The 19,571-nt window shown below is 43.6% G+C and overlaps 2 protein-coding genes across 2 annotated transcripts in view; both read left to right on the forward strand.

The window, feature by feature from the left end:
- The window catches only part of CAPZA1 (capping actin protein of muscle Z-line subunit alpha 1), a 28,701-nt gene extending 26,184 nt beyond the window's left edge, over positions 1–2,517 (forward strand). Inside the window, exons 9-10 of the mRNA XM_056845419.1 lie at positions 1,032–1,094; positions 2,335–2,517. Coding sequence (XP_056701397.1) covers positions 1,032–1,094; positions 2,335–2,475 — 204 coding nt within the window. The 3' untranslated portion in view covers positions 2,476–2,517. The remainder of the gene's footprint in view (positions 1–1,031; positions 1,095–2,334) is intronic.
- An 8,216-nt stretch (positions 2,518–10,733) lies between these two features.
- Positions 10,734–19,571, forward strand: part of MOV10 (Mov10 RISC complex RNA helicase) — a 38,552-nt gene continuing 29,714 nt past the window's right edge. Inside the window, exon 1 of the mRNA XM_056844846.1 lies at positions 10,734–11,248. Within this exon, the coding sequence (XP_056700824.1) occupies positions 10,734–11,248 (515 nt within the window). The remainder of the gene's footprint in view (positions 11,249–19,571) is intronic.

The following is a 19,571-nucleotide window of genomic DNA, read 5'->3' on the forward strand; positions in this document are numbered from 1 at the left end:
CACCGGTTTGCCAAGACTTTTCAAAAATAATGGACAGAGGTTCAGAAATTACATCTGCAAGTTCTTTGAGAACCCTTGGGTGCAATTCATCTGGACCAGAGGATTTTGTTTCATTTAAAGAAACCAGGTGTTTGTGCACTACCCCAATGCCAATTCTAGGCTGCAAATCCCTTCCCTCATCACATGTTATGTTTATGCCATGTTGAGCACCACTTCCCTCACTAGAAAAGACTGAGGAAAAGTAGGAATTGAGGAGTTCTGCCCTCTCTTCATCTCCTGTTACGATTTCACTTTCCGGTCCATGCAATGGGCTTATCTTGTCCTTGTTCTTACTCTTACTCTGTACATAGGAAAGGAACCCTTTTTTTTTGCGTTTAGCATCTCTTGCTAGCTTAAGTTCAGCTAAAAAGGGCCTGTTAAAGTTTCTGCAAGGAAACCCAAGTCCATACTGTTACAGATCTAAAAGTCACTGTTAAAACAAAAAAAGGGAATATACAATACAAGAGTGCTGAATTATAACTCATCAAGAAATTAAACACTCCCTCTCCTGCAGGTTTAGAGAATTGGATTTCCTTACTTTAACTTTACAGAAACTTAACAGTTTCTTCATGATATGTTGTATCATACTAGAACACTTCACTGATGTCAGTTAATGCTCTTATGTGTCAGATGATTAGTTGTTTGTTCTGCTTCATTCTTTGTTTGCCTGAAGAGTCATATGTATTCTTAGTATCACAAAATAAATATGGTAGAGAGAAAGTTGTGCAAGCAGGGTTATATGCTAACAAATTAATATTTATTCAGTATACATAACTTATTCCAGACCACAAGCTGTGTGTTCACTGAATTTTAGACCTATTTATAAAGAAGAGGAAAGTTAATAACATGTGTGGGTTACACATTCAGTCTGCGTTGCTTTTTCCTGTAGAGGGCAGTCATCTTTCATTTTCTGTACTGTTGAAGTGTGCACAGATTCATTTAGAAGCTTCACTGCATGATGATACACCAAATGTTACGTCTTATTTTTGTAGAATGATGTTCAGACAGCCAAGGATTTTATTAAAATTATTGAACATGCAGAAAATGAGTATCAGGTAAGAGCGCTGCTTTTTAAAACTTTTTTTTAAAATTCATTTTTACTAAAAAAAAAAACCCTATATATCCACGAATCTGATTATGAACTTGGCTCCAGAAAGTGGATCCAAAAAAAGTGGGGGAGCCTCTGTCCCCAGTTAGCTGGTAGGAGCAATAATGTAAAGCTGGTTCTCATGTCTTACAATGCCGCAAGGTCATTTTTTGTAAAGGGTATTACCATGAATCTACCATTAATTGAGTGATCTGAAGGCATGCGTAAATTGTGATGCTGAGCAATGAAAGCTGCTACATCAGCACATAGTTCCATGTGCATGAGAGAAGGTTATCTGTATTGCAGTAGTGTTGAGGGAAATGTAAGACACAGACTCCTCGTAACACCAGAGCTTGCCCTCAATACAGAATAGAATATTGGTACTACAGATATCTGGGTTGGCGTCTGACAGTCCTTCTCAGTCTTTGAGCCAGACTATAGTTACAGATGGATTAAGTCTGGATCTTCCATGGTCATATAGAAAATGGAGGGGCCTTACTTGAGCCTGCAGCTTACTTTCCCTCAGTCCATTCCCCAAACTTCCCGTTGGGGAAGGGCTATAGCTCAGTGGTAGAGCATCTGCTTGGCATGCAGAAGGTCCCAGGTTCAACCCCCGGCATCTCCAGTTAAAGGGACTAGGCAAGTAGGTGATATGAAAGACCTCTGCCTGAGACCCTGGAGAGCCACTACTGGTCTGAGTAGAAAATACTGACTTTGATGGACCAAGAGTCTTTTTCAATATAAGGCAGCTTCATGTATTCATGTATCTGAGCTAGGCTCCACTACTAGACCTGAGCCCCATGAGTGGGAGAGGGCCCAGAGGAACAGAAAGTGGGAAGATAAAATTTGGGAGAATTTAGCTACAGTCATCCGTTCCCATTTTACATTCAAATCTGATTCATGCTTTTCCTATTTTCAATATGATTGTTGCAGATTTGGGCAGTAAACCTCTTGATCTGCTGCTGTCACATCTGGTCTGGTTCTTTGTCTGTTTTTGCTACACAGTTTTGAGACAGGAGTTCCAGTTCTCCTTCTGTGTAATTGATTTCATGGGTGACCTTCCATCCATAAGCATGCTTTGTGGGGATTCAAGAAGGCCATATTTCTTTCAGGCTTTGACTCTAGGTTAACCAACCTTTGTTTAAATGATCTTGTTGATGTATTTTTTAAAAAGAATTTTAACCTCAAGCCTTCTTAATTATTTGCAGACAGCGATCAGCGAAAATTACCAGACTATGTCAGACACCACGTTCAAAGCCTTACGCCGGCAACTGCCTGTCACCCGTACCAAGATTGACTGGAACAAAATCCTCAGCTACAAGATTGGCAAAGAAATGCAGAATGCCTAAGGCCAGAGCTGAAGTGGTGTAGGAAATGTTAGCATGCAAAAACAAAGCAAACCACAAGATGTGTTCCTATGCCAAGTAGGAGGTTTCTCTGACATGCTGGCATTTGTCTAGGGCTTTCAGAGTTAACAGGTTTTCTAGTCTCATGAAGGACTGCTGAACACATTGCATTGTCTGTGTATTGTTTGCCTCTGCCATGTAAAAAGTTTTGTGCAAAAGTATCCTTCGTAGGATTCCTTCATTCAGCCACTTTGAGACCAGTGATATCATTTGGTTCTTGTGTTGGTTGGAAAGCTTCTTACCTGGGAAAGCCCTTCTTAGAGATGCAAGCTGGTAATTTTGGGGATACTGTTCCAGAACTCTTACTAGCACTCCAGGTGCTGCATTCAGTTCAACAGGACTGCTGGCAGCTTTAAGGCATCATACAGCATCAGATACACCTTGTCCTAACTTGCCCCCATGACTGCCAATTTCCACCTAGCAATATCCTCTATGCTTAGCTTTTAATGTCTGCAAGGTGTTTACAAGATTCTTCCCAAGAATCCCAAGGAGGCTAGATATTCTGGAGGGAGGGGTGGGGGTATATTTTTTGTTTTTTTATCCAAAGACTCAAGACACATTTTCTTCAAGTGAATTTTTGTCTTTTCCTGGAATTACAGTTTAATATAGACATCTGCATTTTTACAGAATGGTTCCCCCCATTTTTCTTTTTTTTAAAAAATAATGTCTGATTGCTGTTGAGACATCGTGTTTAAACTGAGAAGAAATCACAGAACTGTTTACGGAAAGTTGGGCTTACTCTGCTTTAATGCTTTGTGGCAAGTTGATGGCATTTATACTGGAGATGTATGAATGGACATGTACAAATGGTCAATAAAATATTTGCACCAAGGCATATTCTGTGGAGGCAATTTTCTTCTGGTGTACTCAAGATGAGCACTGCTTTTCATTGGCTCTTTGTTGAGATTATCTCTTGGAGCTTGAAGGTGTTGGAATAAGGTCCTATTACAAGAGAGACCTTGCTGAGCTGGGCCAAAGTCCATCTGCTCTAGAATGTTGGTTCTGTTTGTAGCTAGCCAGGTAGCCTTCCCTGTTTTTGTTTCCAGCATCTAATAATCTGAGGTTTGGGCTTCTGAACATGGAGATTCTGTTTTTCACTTTCAAGACTAACATAATCATAGACATTTTCTAAGGTGATTTCTACTGCTCCTACCCCCTTCTTCCAAAGCAATTCAAACCAACACCTCCAATTCACAACAAAATAAACTAGGTTTATTGTCTTTAGAAGGGTCTATGCTTAGTGGATTGGTGCATAAGTGAAGGAATGTGTTGCTATTTACAGCAAAGGAGAGCAGAAGCTATGCTTTAGAGGACTTACAATTTTACACACACCCAGCTTTACCTAAATGACAGGCTGTTCCTATGTGTGAGAGAGAAGGGTTTTATTTGGAACATCTCCTTTAAACCTCAGAATCTCGGCATCTTGAAATAGTGTTAGCTTATCTCTTGGGATATTTCCCTCAACCCCCCTAACAAGTCAATCTCCCATTATTTCCCTGCTCTATTCCTGCCTGTTCATAGGGCCCTTAGTCCTGTGTACCTAAACAAAAGCTTTCTGAGTTCTTCCTTCACCTGGAAAAGCCTATCTGTCCTGGTAATTTTCCCTTCATCCTTGCTTCCCCAAGCAATATCTGAGTCAATGATCAACTTTCCTGCCTCACCCTCCCAGGGATTCCACAGCCTCCCACTGGCTACTCCCTTTGCAAGTAGGCATTGGCTGTGAAGCCCAGAGGAGGGAACTAAAGGCTATCCATCACAAGAAACTTGCCTCCATTTTATCTTTTTATTAAAACATAATTATTTACACTTTTAACAAACTTAAAAGAATATATGTTAGTCATGCATAGATAATACTGGAGCGCAATTATTTGAGCCTATTAAAATAGCTTACCAAAATTAAGCAGGTTACAGGCAAGGAGGAACTTCAAAGAGGATGCTACAGATCAATTCAGTTTCCCATAACTTGCATGCCCAGGGTAGTGCTGATCACCACTTTGGGGTCAGAAAGCAATTTTCCTCCAGGCCAGATTGGCCAGGGATCCTAGAGGGTTTTTTTTTTTTTTGCCATCTTCTGAGTGTGGAGTAGGGGTCACTGGGGGGGAGGTAGTTGTGAATTTCCTGCATTGTGCAAGTGGTTGGACTAGCTGGCCTACGATGGTGGTCCCTTCCAACTCTATGATTCTATGAAGTATTCAAAAATCATCTTCCAACAATAGCAGTCCCACCTGGTATGGCTCACATTCTTGGCTAACTGTTTACCTTATAAGCAGGGGACCTGCAAGGACTTTTTTGAGGGGATCTCTTTTTCTCCTCATTTCCTCTTTCCCTTCCCTGAAAGCCCTCCATAGTTTTCCCCCCCTTCTCTCCCACCCATCTGCCAACCTACATTTATCACCACCACCCTGGTCATCAGCTTTCCCTCCTTTCCTCCCACAACAGCCTCTCCCAGAGCAAATGCTATACAGTGCTGGCTGCCAAGTCCAGTTGAGCAGGGCCAGCTGCCAGGCTGGGCTGTTGTGAAGTGCAGAACCCTCAAGGACTTGCAGGCCTGGGAAGGGCTCTGTCCCCCTTCCCTCCATCTTTTACTGAAAGAAACAAAGCCTGCAAGATTTACAATTGTGTTGTGGTTGCCTAGAAACAGCCATTGAGAACATCTGTTTCTTAAAGCTACAGGTGCTGCTTCTACCATGGGGGGGTTAACCCCCATTGCACTTTTTTTAGATGTCAGATTTTTCCACAAATCTGTGGCTTTTCTCAGGTGTAAAAAAAAACAAAAAACAAGCTGTCCATGGCTGCAGTCTCTGGATGTAAGTATCCACAGATGGGGTCATTAGATACGCAAGTGGTGGACCTGCAGGGACTTGTAGGGGAACATCTCACTTCCCCCTCCCCCATTATTTCTTCTTTCCCTTCCCTGAAAGCCCCCAGAGCCTTTTCACCTTTCTGGCCTCCCTCTACCCTTCCCACCCACCAGCTACCTTTATCTGCTCCCTCTGTCTTCAACTTTCCCTCCCACAGGCAGCCTCTCCCTGGGAAAACTCTGCCAGGTTGCACAGTGGAAGCTGATCCAGGTCCAGTTGTGTGGTGGGGAACCTCACTTCTCCTGTATTCCTCCCCAAACTATGTCCTCTTTCCCTTCTCCTGGCAGCCCTCCTATATCCTCACTTTTCCCTGCTTCCTTCTCTCCTGTCTTATCTGCCCCAATCTTCAGCAATATTTATTATTTACTTCATATTCCACTTTTCTCCACAACAGGGACTCAAAGCAGCTTGCATCATTCTCCTCTCCTCCATTTTATCCTCACAACAATCCTATGAGACAGGTTCAGCTGAGAGCATGTGCCTGGTCCAAAGTAACCCAGTGAACTTCCACAACACAGCGGTATAATGGTTAATCTGGAGAATCAGGTTTAATTCCAAATTCCTCTACATGAGCGGCGAACTCTAATCTGGTGAACCGGGTTCAATTCCCCACTCCTCCACATGAAGCCTGCTGGGTGACCTTGGGCTAGTCACAGTTCTCTCAGAACTCTCTCAGCCTCACCTACCTCACAGGGTGTCTGTTGTGGGGAGAGGAAGGGAAGAATATTGTAAACTGCTTTGAGACTCCTTAAAGGTAGAGAAAAGTAGAGTATAAAAACCAACTCTTCATCATCATCTGTTTCTCCCACATTCTAATATGAAACTCTTACCACTGGTGTTCCTGGGGTGGCTGCTGTTAATAGTAGCAAGCAGCCACTCCTGGATGAGTCATGCAAATCAGGAGGTAGCAAGTTAGTGGCTGCTGCCAGGCTTTGCACTAGTAATGCCTGCCAATACTGTTATGATTGCCTAGCAACAGCTGCTGAAAATATCTATTTCTTAAAGCTGCAGGTTCTCATTATTTCGGGGGTGTAAACCCCCAAAATAGTAAAAAGCTTTTCTCGCAAACCTAGGGCTTTTCTCGGGTTTGTAGAAAGACCTATGTTGTCCATTCATGGCCCCAGTCACTGGATTTAAGTATCCACAGACATGGGGGCCACAATAAGAATTAGATATATTGACGATTGATAACTTAAATCCAGTTTTAAGTTATCTGTACTGGAATATCTTATAACTTACTCTTGATAACTTAAATCCAGTTTTAAGTTATCTGTACTGGAATATCTTATGAAAATATATTAAAAGTATGTTAGTTCAGTCTTACTATTTTTCATCACAGCTAAAATTATAAAATAAGGTTTACAGGTTTTTCATACATATGAGTATTTGTTGGACTACAACCAACACACCCATCTTTAAAGTATATATTTACTTCTATATTTTGTTGGACATTCTTGCCATTCTCAGAAGCTTTTTGCCCCTGGGCCCAGACACAGTATACCTATTGATATTATATTGTTGTGTGTTCTATTCTATATTGTAAATTTCTTATCCACCAAAGGCCATATTATTCTGTTACTTTTTTGCTCTTTGTCCCTCTCCAAGGTTGTTCTATCTTGGGTCTCTGGACTCCCTAATTGCTATGTTTCTGTGTTTAGTTAAGAGATTAGGCCCTCTCTGCCTTGTTTCTGGCCTACAGAAGCACCTCCATGATTTTTAAGTGAAGATCAGCAACTGCATCCCTATGTTTCTGGCCATATCCATTTCTGGCCATATCCATTGGGGTCCAATTTTCCTTCCTGCTGTTGTGATAAATGAGCACATTCCTGCCGTTTTGCTTCCAGCATCTAACTGGTTATCAATTCATAATTGCTTTGCAGCCATGGAATAAGTTCCCTTAAGGACTGCCTGCAGCTGGCCTTATCCTGTTTGGCCAATCAGGTATGCTGCTAAGACATTTGACCCCATACCTCTGCAGCTGGCATGTAATCACAATCAAGCAACTCACCCACGCTCAGAGTTCCTTGTACTAATGAGATGGAATGTGTGTGCAAAACTCTGTCCGGGTCTCTGGCCTTGAATCTCCCAGGTCCACTATCTCACTTGCACCTGGGCCTGGCTCCATGTCATCCCTTATCTCTAATGAAATGTCCATTTCCCAGAGAAAAGCCTTCCGTAACTGGACTAGAACCAAAAGCCTGAACCAAAATTTGAAAGGCTAAGAAATGGCTAAACGTCCAGTTTCTTGACAGTGTACAAAACCCCGTATAACGTACCTCTTCCCTGGCCTGCCTTTGAACAAATTATGTTTTTAATTGAATCTGATTAAAACATTTTTATTCCACATTTCCTCACAATCAGCATCCCCAAGGAAGGACACATAAAAACCATTAAAATATCTGAGCAATTAACATTTTAAATTATAAAATAATTCAATATAAACACACAAACGACTGGAACCAGGAAGGAGGGCCAATATCCAACAACTGGAGGGTATGACACACACATACACGTCTTTACACGCTGGCAGAAGTCATAGACAGAGAGTGACAGATGAATCTCCCAGGGGAGGGGTTTCCAAAGTTTCGGTGCCATTACTGAAAAAGCCCTCTCTCAAGTCACCTCCCATCTAGCCTCCAATGGCAGGAGCAACCAAAGCACAGCTCTGAAGATGACTGGAGGGAATGAGTAGGTTCATATGGGAGAAGGCAGTCCTTAAGGTACGCTGACCCCAGGCCATACAGGGCTTTAAAGGTCAATATCACTGCACCCTGAATTGAGCCTGGAAGCAAACTGGAAGCCAGTGTAACTGGAAGAAGACTGCAGTGATATGATCCCTACAACCCACCTTAGTCAACACTCTGGCCACAGCATTCTGCACCAACTGTAGCTTCAGGTAGGGATGCCAGTCTCCAGGTGCGACCTGGGGATCCCCTGGATACAGCTCATCTCCCCTCATGCCTTATTTAACCTTTCCTAGCCAGGAGTGGCCTTGCCTCTCCCTTGTTCTGTAAGTCTTGCTGCTACGTAACACATATTGACTTTGCAGAAGCTGGCCCTGACAGGCTGAGAAGGCCGGCAAACCCATATCATATGGAATCCTTGGGCCCAGAAATACTTCCTGGACTTCCATTTTTATGTTGAAGCACAAAATTGAACAAAACAAAATGCAAGAAACATCCATGGGGACACATCCCAATACTTCCTTTGTCAGCTTTGCAAGAAAATCACCTCTGTTCAACGCAGTGTAATTTACAACCAGATACTATTCTATGCATATATCTCCCCCGCCCCAAAAAAACTTTGTCCCGAAAAAGATTTTTTTTAACCTGTTTTTTGTCTTTTGACCAAAAAGTCAGACCTGTTCAAACTGCCCACAGGGCAGCCAAAGCAACAAATAGATGCCTTCATATGTAAGGTTGCCAGCTCCGGGTTGGGAAATACCTAGAGATTTTGGGGATAGGGCCTGAGGAAGGTGGGGTTTGGAGAGGGGAGGGACTTCAATGCCATAGAATCCAATTGCCAAAGTGGCTGTTTTCTCCAGGTGATCTCTGTCGCCTGGAGATCAGTTGCAATAGTGGGAGATTTCCAGTCACCACCTGGAGGTTGGCAGCTCCATTCATATGATATCTTTCTCAGTTCAACTTGATGTCAATTTTAAAAAATCAAGCTTTCACATTACTGTGAGCAAAGAAAATTTAAACAAAATAATTAAAAAATATATAGATGGTCTGTATTTCCCGATATTCTTTGAAAGGAGGATTGGAAGGTAGACAATTACCTGAAGGGCCGCCTTCTCCCATATGAACCTACCTATCCACTCTGGTCATCTTTGGGTGCTCCTACCACCTGAGCCTAGATGGGCAGCAATGCAAGAAAGGGCCTTCTCACTCATGGTGCCAAAACTTTGGAACTCCCTCCCCAGGGAGATTCATCTGTTTCCTCTACTGTTGTCTTTGACCAGCAGATAAAGACTCTTTTGCTTTCTTTGGCATTCCCCCAGTAACTTATTGTTCCATCTCTCTGATTACATTGCTATGCATGTTTATATGTTTTATTGAATTGTTTTAAACATTGTAATTTTCAAGTTTATCTTCAGATTGCTTTGTTACAGATTGCTTTGTGTTGGATTCTGAAGCTAAAACCAGCATTTAAAAAAAGCGACTCACTTGGTCTAAGTTATCATCTCCAAAATCCAGGTTAACACTTGAATAATCAGCCAAAACCCTGAGGTTTTGCAGCAGGATTAGCCAAGAACAAAATTTAAGTCCTTATTATTCCTAGGCAAAGTATTGCCAATGGCAACTTGTGGGTACAAACAAAGCAAATATAGCAGAATTGAATTAAATCAATTTCTTCTCCCTCCATAACAAAGTAGGGGTTCTTCTGAAGGCCACTGGGCCTTGGAAACTGCTAATGCACTGAATTCATATTTGCTTAGTTGAAGCTCTTAGCTTAGTCTGCTGGGACAGAGGAACCAAATCCGTTGGACTTCATAACCCAAAAAAGGATTCAAATTTCTGGAACTCAGTAATATTCTGGATTTAGGATTGCTAGCCTGCAGGTGGTGGCTGGAGATCTCCCGCTATTACAACTGATATCCAGGTGACAGAGCTCAGTTTCCCTGGAGGAAATGGCTGCTTTGGCAATTGGACTCTGTAGCATTGAAGTCCCTCCCCAAACCCCACCCTCCTCAGGCTCCACCCCCAAAATCTCCAGGTATTTCCCAACCTGGAGCTGGTAACTGTGCCCTGACCTGGATGGCCCAGGCTAGCCTGATCTCATCAGATCTCAGAAGCTAAGCAGGGTCGGCCCTGGTTAGTATTTGGATGGGAGACCACCAAGGAATACCAGGGTTGCTGTGCAGAGGAAGGCACTGGCAAACCACCTCTGTTAGTCTCTTGCCATGAAAACCCCAAAAAGGGGTCGCCATAACACACAGCTGGTAACCGTATCCATTCATTCTACAATTGTTTTTGAGAACTTCACTACATTCTATGGATCTGTTGTATTTATTATTAACAGTAATTATTAGCTTTAAAAAAGCTGTCGTATTTTGGTCACGTCATGAGACGCAAGAGTCACTGGAAAAGACAGTCATGCTAGGAAAAGTTGAGGGCAGCAGGAAAAGTGGAAGACCCAACAAGAGATGGATGGACTCAATAAAGGAAGCCACAGCCTTCAATTCGCAAGATCTGAGCAAGGCTGTCAAAGGTAGGCCATTCTGGAGGACTTTCATTCATAGGGTCGCCATGAGTCGGAAGCGACTTGACGCCACTTCCCACACCCAATCATGAGCTTTAAAAAAATATTCCAAGTACTGTCCTCTCCGTTGGACTAATGCTGAGTTGCTCAGATGAGCTGGGGAGGTCTGACCTTTGCCCCGGACAGCCAACTGCTCCCACTCGCCCGCCTCCCTTGGAGCCCTGCAACACACAATCCAGGTTGCACACATCGCAAGCAGCGCCCGAGAAAAGGAATTGCGCTCCCGTGCTTGGCCAAGGCGGCCGGCCAGGGCGTCCCCGGGTCCCCCGAGGGCCCCGATCCGGACGCTGCCACTGCGCCTGCCCGGATCCAGCCGAGCGCTCCGCTTTCAGTTTCGTTTCTCCCCGCCGGGCTGCTCACCTGCCCGGCCTCCTGCAGAGCGGCGTCCCCGGGGCAGCTTCCGCCAGCGGAGGGCCGGGCGGAGAGGGCAGGAGGCGAGGGGGAGCGCGGATCATGCCCCCCAAGTTCACTTTCCGGGAGACGAGGGAGATCGGGGAGGAGTTCATCGCGTTCCTGAAGGACTCGGGCAGGCGAGCCGTGAGCGACAAGGAGGAACTCCGGGCGGTTTACAACGAGGAGTTCCGAAAGAGGTAAGGGGAGCCGAGGCGAGGGGCAGGAGCGCTTGGAAGGGCGGCGGCCCGGAGCCAGCGTGGAGCAAGGTGGCCAGCAAGCCCTGGCGCCTGCCTGGCCCAACGATGCCGCTCCCCTCCTCTCCTGCCGGGCTTCATGGGAAAGGGAGGCAGAGGGGCTGCGAGGGAGGCCCGGGTCCCTTCCCGGCGCCGGCTGCTGTGCCCGTTCTGCCGGGCGGGTCCCCCTTTCCCCAGCAATGGGGATGCTGCGTGGTCCCCGAGAGGGCGCGAGGGCGCAAGGCGGCTGGTCGCTCTGCCCAGACGATGTCCGCGAGAGAGGCAGTGGCGGACTGGCCCTTGGGTCGGCTTGCCCAATGGCAAGGGTGTGTGTTTTAAGGGCCGTCAAGTCGCTTCCGACTCGTGGCGACCCTATGAATGAAAGTCCTCCAAAAGGTCCTACCTTTGACAGCCTTGCTCAGATCTTGCAAACTGGAGGCCGGGGCTTCCTTTATTGCAGTGGTTCCCAACCTTTTTTTGACCAGGGACCACTAGGACTTTTTTGTTCGGTGCAGGGATCCCAAGGTTCAAAATAAAAATTCTGAGAATTTGAAAATAAACTTTAATCATAACTGTTAGTTAAACATTAAACTTAGAATAATATTTGAATATATATTTTTATAATAGAGAACTTTTAATTGAAAATATTAATTTATTATGGGTTTAGAACTTTGTTTCGTGGACCTTAATTTGGTTCTCGCAGACCCCTGGGGGTCCATGGACCCCCGGTTGGGAACCAGTGCTTTATTGAATCCATCCATCTCTTGTTGGGTCTTCCTCTTTTCCTGCTGCCCTCCACTTTTCCTCACTGGCAAGCGGGCCCCTCTGAACATTAGACAAGATGTAAAAAAATGTAGGGGCCCTTGGTCTCCGGGTTTGAGTCCCCGCTCCTCCATATGAGCGGCGGAGGCTAATCTGGTGAACCGGGTTGGTTTCCCCACTCCTACCCATGAGGCCAGCTGGGTGACCTTGGGCTAGTCACGCTCTCTCAGCCTCACCTACCTCACAGGGTGTCTGTTGTGGGGAGGGGAAGGGAAAGGTGGTTGAAAGCCGGTTTGAGTCTCCCTTAAGTGGTAGAGAAAGGCGGCGTATAAAAACCAACTCTTCTTCTCCTCCTCCTGGCAACCAGTATTTGGATACCCAGTCCGCCACTGGAGAGAAGCTAGGCTGGAGTACTGTGTTAAGGCGGGGGAACTTTGGACTTGTGCGTCGTTTGTCATGTAATAAGGATAGTTGTTAGATTCATCATAATAACTCCAGGTAGGGAGCCGTGCAAACCTGTCGCAGCAAAATAGAGCAAGAGCCCCGGCCCTCGGGTTTGCAATGATGTTTTGGAGGTCATTAATTCATGGGGTCTCCATGGGCGGAAGCAACTTGATGGCATGTAACACACCCATGCCAGTGGCATATTAAAGACTTACCAAAATTTGATTTTTAGTCTTTAAGATGTTCCTAGAGGACCGCTTTATTTTGCTGCTGGAGATGACTAAAATGTTGAATCCAGAAGGGTTCCAAATGGAAGAGTCGAGCATGAGCATGTTGAATAACAAACTTTTCAATGGCACAGAGTTCTTCTCTTGGCCAAAGAACAGCTCTATGTAATAGGGAAGCTGCACGTTGGAAGCTCTCTTCTGAATGGTTTCTTTTTTTTAACCTAACTCTTTTGGTGTAGTGTGGTTTAGGAAAGGCAGGAAACCATCAGAAATGGCCCAGGCTGGATATAGCAGTGTGTTTGTGGCACCTGAAGACCTAAGATTTGGTGTTGGGTGTAAATGGGCTGAAGTACAAGAAAACAGCATTTAATTTTTCTTCCAGGAAGACTCGGTGACCAAGGTTTTCTCAAACATAAAGGGTTTAACGTCAAGTTTAAGATTGGAAAGGAATGCTTCCATTCCTTATCCAATCTTAAATCCCCATATCAGTTTGGAAAGGGGGCATAGGTTGGTAAGAGAATGTGGACAGTATTGTGGGGTATGTAAGAGATGGCTGTGAGGAATTTCTGCAGCACAGGAATGTGGAGGAGGGCTTTAGTTCGGGGAGTTGAAAGTTGATCTTCACATAGTACAATTCTGGTGAGAAATTGTTCAGGCAAAGAATTGGGGGTGGGATGACTAAATCATGTCATGCTTTAAAAGGATGCTTGTTGGTGTTTCTCAGAGCCAGAGAACTATGTGTATAAGCAATTCGGCGCTTTTTACTGGGCCAATAGTCAAGAGTTAGAGATTTTCAAATGATGGGTTAACACATGCTTGCTGTCTGCCAAAATTAAGGTTGCTGAAAAGGAGAAGTGGGTGGGTCACATGCACCTAACTGCTGGTGAGCATAGTTACCTCAGACTGGAGAAGAACTGCCACACAGATAGGATTTGTACTCCTAAAAAAGGATATTACAGAGCTTGAGAAGGTGCAGAAAAGAACAACCAAAAAGATTATGGGACTAGAGCAACTGTCCTATGGGGAGCGGTTAGGATGCTTAGGGCTGTTTAGCTTGGAAAGAAGGCGGCTAAGGGGAGACATGATAGAGGTCTATAAAATTCATGGTTTGGAGAGAGTGGACAGGGAGAAGTTTTTCTCCCTCTTCCATAATACTAGAACACGGGGTCATCTGCTAAAGCTGGAGGGCGAGAGATTCAAAACAGATAAAAGGAAATATTTTTTCACACAACACATAGTTAAATTGTGGAACTCCCTGCCCCAGGATGTGGTGATGGCTGCCAGCTTGGAGGGCTTTAAGAGGGGAGTGGACATATTCATGGAAAAGAGGGGTAGTCATGGTTATTAGTTAGAATGGATACTGGTCATGCTGCATACCTGTTCTCTCTAGTATCAGAGGAGCATGCCTATTATTTTGGGTGTGGTGGAACACAGGCAGGATGGTGCTGCTGCACTCGTCTTGTTTGTGGCTTCCTAAAGGCACCTGGTTGGCCACTGTGTGAACAGACTGCTGGACTTGATGGGCCTTGGTCTGATCCAGCAGGGTCTTTCTTATGTTCTTATAGAAGATGGGACTGGCAAGAAATGGTGCATTGGGTTCTAGTTGAGGGCTGAAGAATCACAGAGCAGATAATAGATGGAAGCAGACAGAGACATGAAGGATGTGAATAGTTAAATGGGGAAGAGTAAGCACAGAGAATGTGGATGTTGGTAGAATTATTAAAAGAGATGCTTAGATTGGTAGTGGAGTGTTGGGCTAGAAAGTTAAGGAAAAACTTTCAGCGTTTTGAAAGACAAGGAGCACGATCTGATACTTAGGAAGTCCAATCTGATACTTCAAGGAAATGAGGAGTATTCTCAGGTTGGGGTTGGGTGTGGATATTGTTGCTCTGTGAGTTATGGAAATGCCTCAGAGGTCTGCTTTGTCCATAGCCCTCCTCCTGGCATAAAAGTGTGTCATTTAAAATCGATAAGATGTAAAGTGCTACAGTTGCAAAATGATTTTCTCATCATTCAACTATTTTAGAAATCCTAAGACAATTGTGGAGCTTTGCTGTCGTGTAAGCTTTTGAATTCTTTGCTATTTGCTTACTGAATTTGACTTCATGTATTCACTATAAATGGTATATGCAGCTATGTCATCCTTCCTCTCCTTTTCTTCTGGGATTACTCTCTACATTTACCCCTGAATTCAGCGTTTTCCTGCTCAGGAAGGTCCCCATTGCTGCTTGAATAGCACCTTAAATGCTCAAAGTTGAAGAAAAGTCCATATGAAAAGCCCTGGAATTAGCATATTTACTGCTGGGGGAGGGGGAGGCAGAATGAGGCAGGGCAGATGACATAGGAAGATTCAGTCTAACATTCCAGAATGTCCCTTTTGGGATGGAATTTGTGGGAGGGGTTATTTACTTACAAAACTTGCTCCAAGCTTTTCTGCCCTACCAGGGCAGCTAGCAGTTAACAACAACCATTGTAAAAACATGGCAAAGGTCTCTGGTCGCTCTGCCCTTGTTTACTTAGTTTGTACGCACTAATGGAGAAATCCCGAGGTAATGTGGCTCACCTCCTTCCCCCATCATTGTCAATGACAAGCACTGAGTCATACTGTTTTTCTCTTACAGAGTTAATAAAGCTTCAGTTTAGCTAAACCCCTGAAACCCCTGTTCATACATTCTTGCCCTGGGCAAGCAGATGTTCCCCCCCCCCACACACACACACACACACATACCTCTGCTTCATTAGATTCATAACATAGTTAAGGTAAATGGGGAGAAGTAGCCCATCCTGTGATAAGATGGCTTGGGTGTTATTTCTGAAGGTAATCTGCTTTTTTGGGTGGTAAAATTATACTCGTAATTTATCACAGCAAGTTGTCTTAACTTGGTTTGATTCATTCCTGGTCCCCAGGAATGTCAGTTTTTGTTGTTTTTTCAACAGTTGAAGATTTGGTCAGTTGTCCAATACATTGATCATGAATGTTTAAATCATTGAATTATTAGAATAACAAAAAGATACTTTAATCATTGTTTGGTACTTATGCAAATTACAAAAACAGTTAAGTATTGTGTAAAACGTTGTTTTTTTAAATAGTTCTTCTGTTTGGTTTTATCCTACGATACCACAGCCTACAGCTATTTTTTAAAATGAAATTAACAGCAGGAGAACTAGCAGGAATTACTAAAAGTCACTTTCAAAGAGAGTTGTGCTATATAAACAAGCTGCTGCTTTGTTGGGATGTAGCCAATGCTGCTAGGTTTAGCCTTTAGCAATGCTGCTAGGTTTAGCCTTAATTGCAGTAAAGTCTGTCTCAGGCCTTTTATGCATGTCTGTTCCGCTCAGGTCACCCCCCTTCTTCAGATCTTTGTTTTGATTATGCATGCATTTTCTGATCATCAGTGGTCGCCTTGCTGTCCCCATGCATCTCTCCCGGTAACCTCTGATGTTTGGAAAATGCACACATAATCAAAACAAAGCCCCAAAGTAGTGTGGGGAGTGACCACGAGGGAAACAGCCATGCATAAAAGACCTCAGATCAGATGTTTCCCTTGAATTAGCTTCATTGATTTCTGCGTATTATAGATCTTTATTTACTTCATTTATGCCCCACCTTTCTTCCCATTGGGAACCCAAGTGGCTCATGCCGTTCTCCTCTCCTCCATTTTATCCTCAAAAACAACCCTGTGAGGTAGATTGGGCTAAGGGTGTGTGAGTGTTCCAGCAAGCTTCAATGGCAGAGTGGGGGTTTGAACCTGGGTCACCCAGATCCTAGTCTGACATCCTAATTACTACACCACATTGTTCCTCAGTATGCACATTTGAAGCGACTCCTCCATTTTTAGACAACAAAAGGGCAAATTTCCAAGGTATTCTAGACAGGTGTGGATGGACTCCAGTGAGCTGCTTCCAAGTTGCACTGACTGGATACATCTGGTATCATAGATCGCAAAATATTTCATCTAGTCTTAGAAGACTGACTCTTATAACTCCTTGGCCATTTGTCTCACTTTCCTCTCCCTAAGACTTCTGCCATATGTGACAAAGATGATGAGCAAGAAAGCCTCAGGGCAAATGATATCAGAGGCCTCATCCAAACGGTCCTAGCCTGACATTCTAACCACTATTCCTGAAAGTTGAGAGATGTCCGCAAAATGGACTTCAAGAGTGTGATTATTGACCGTCTGGTACAGTACATGTGTACTTCATGACTTGTTCTAAACTTGGCAGAAGGGCAGACTATAAATGGGGGGGGGACCCTTGATAACAGACACTCTGATCCAGCAGCATAGCATACCATAATCTCCCTGGGTTGGTTCCAGTGGTCCAGGGCCCATGGGTTGTGGGATCTTCTCCCCCTCTCCTCCCATTTAACCTTTTCCAACCTGGAAAAGTTTGTTCTAGGGGTTTTGAGGCAGCTGCTATGGTGAGAGGGAAAGGGGAGGAATAACTCCTTTCTTTTTCTTCAATCCAGGGAGCCCCACTGACCCCAGAGGCAAAAGGGGCAATCTCATTCCCTTCCCCCCTCCCCATGGCAGCCACTAGGGTGGCAGTTTCCCAGAATCAGAAATGACTGGGGGGAGGGGAGGTTGAGGAAGATCCCAGACCATCAGTGTTTTCTGGGTTCAAGCCTCCATTTGTGGTGTTTACTGATTAAAGGTTAGCAAGTCTCATTTAAGGGTATTGGCAGCTTATAGTTGGAATATGGGGATTTATATACAAAGGATGTCCAGTGATTCTGGCACAGGTGGAGGGTTTCAAAAACTTAAGGGCCATTTCCTGTGTGTTCCAGGCATGAAATAATGTAGAGTTGATGCAAGTTGGAGATCACATTTATCAGGTGATAATCTTATGATAAGCTTTACTCATTGGTGTATGTTGGTTTTATAACCCATAAACTAAGAGAACTCTGTCTATACTTGCTGTCCATTGCTTTGCTGCACAACCAGTTGTTTCTGTTATGCTGTTGTGTATTGAATACTGATATGTGAACTGGCCTATTTGCAGAAACCGCAAATTCCTGATCCATGCAAGAATGTAATCAGTGGCATTGTCAGTGGCATTGTTTTGAGTCTTTACTTTTGTCTTTACTCTTTACTTTTGTCTTTCTCTGTGAATTGTTATGTCTGTGCCCCCAAGCTCGATAACGCTTTTGCAAAGAGAAGAGGTTTAAATGATAAGAAATAACTGTAAGAGGGGAATTGCTGACCTGCTTTGTTTCTACATGCAATCCTGTTCCCTTCCTGAACCAGAACAAGGTCTGGTCTACACCTGCAGCAAAATGAGGTGGCAGAATAGAAAAAGACTGTACTGCTTCAGACCGCAAGTGGAGAGGATCAAATTTAGACATTCACTCCTTCATAAAGAGTTCTGAACAGCTGGTCTTCTGTGGGCAGGGGATTTTTCATGTAGCAGACTGCCACATGGGCAGGGGATTTTTCATGTAGCAGACTGCCACATGCAGTCCCCACTGTATCATCAGATTCTCAGCTTAATTATCTGGGTTAGATCCATAGAGGTTTTCTGCTGGTGAAAGCAAGAGGACAGGCAGTCAGACTACCCAAAAAGCCATGCAGGATGGAGGCATAGTAAGGTGGGGAATTTGGTAAGACTGAGTGAAATAGCTGTCTGGATTGACCAACATATACTGAAAATGGCCAGCAGCCTCATGGGTAGTGCTTAGCAGGTATAAATCAAGGAATACTTTGTTCTAATAAATATCAGGAAGGGCTTTCTCAAGAATAAGAGGTAACCAAGTTTCTATGCTCATGAAGTAATTTGAAAAGAAGTCTGGACTATATCAGTAGATACAGAAAGCATGTTAACTGGGAACCAAGGACAACCAGAAGAATAATGAGCATGCCACTTAGTCAGGGATGAAACAAAAGTATATTCAGAGAGAGGGTTTATCTGTAAATGACCACTAAATAATTATATGCTTGTAGACTGTTTAGTCATTAAAAGCAATTATTTTTTGTTAAAATGAGTTAATGATATTTGGAGAGATACATGCATTAATCTAGTTCACGCTGTCTAAGAATATTTGAGTATATATCAGTTTCTACAAGATTGAAGTTCATCCTTGTCTGCATAGATGTGTAGAGGGATAACTGGGTTCAATCAGTGTTCCCTCATATTATGTAACCATAGATATTGTATATATAGTATTTTTACATTCTCTTAAGTTAAATTTGAAGGCATTTTGTGTTAGAATGAAAAGAAAATGGCTACAAACATTGTGTGATATTACTATCTTGTACAAAACCAGAGGAGAGTCTAGAATTGTTATCAAGGTGTGAAACTTACCAGGAGATTATAGTTATTGGGAAGCTAAATAGAAGACCGTCTTGTCAGGTGCAGAACTTTATGTTGATTAACCTGATAAAATCCAACTGGAACAGTCACCACTCAATATAAATATCTACAAGGAAACATAAGAACAATAAAATCTGAATGAAAAACAATAGCAAACCAAGACACAAAATGTGAAGGTATTACTATAATTATCTAAAACCTTTTCATGCTGCCTTTCCAATTCAAGGTCCTAAGGCACTAAACACTAGATACTTTTCAAATATGAATATAATATTTAAAACAGCTAAATCATAATACAAACACATTGTATATAATATCTATGCTTGCCATGAAAGGGCAGATTATAATTGAAATCAGAAAAACAAACAAATAATGTATATCAACACAAAAACAAGGAGAACTTGTTTTTGAAATGGGCCTGGAAGCAAATTCAGAGCCAGTGTAGATGGAACAAGACTGGAGTGATACGGTCCCTACGACCCACTCCAGACAGTATTGTGGTCTCAGCATTGTATACCAACTGAAGCTTCCAGACAGTCTTCAAG

The sequence above is a fragment of the Euleptes europaea genome, chromosome 2 (genome assembly GCF_029931775.1).
Source record: "Euleptes europaea isolate rEulEur1 chromosome 2, rEulEur1.hap1, whole genome shotgun sequence".
Lineage (NCBI taxonomy): Eukaryota > Metazoa > Chordata > Lepidosauria > Squamata > Sphaerodactylidae > Euleptes > Euleptes europaea.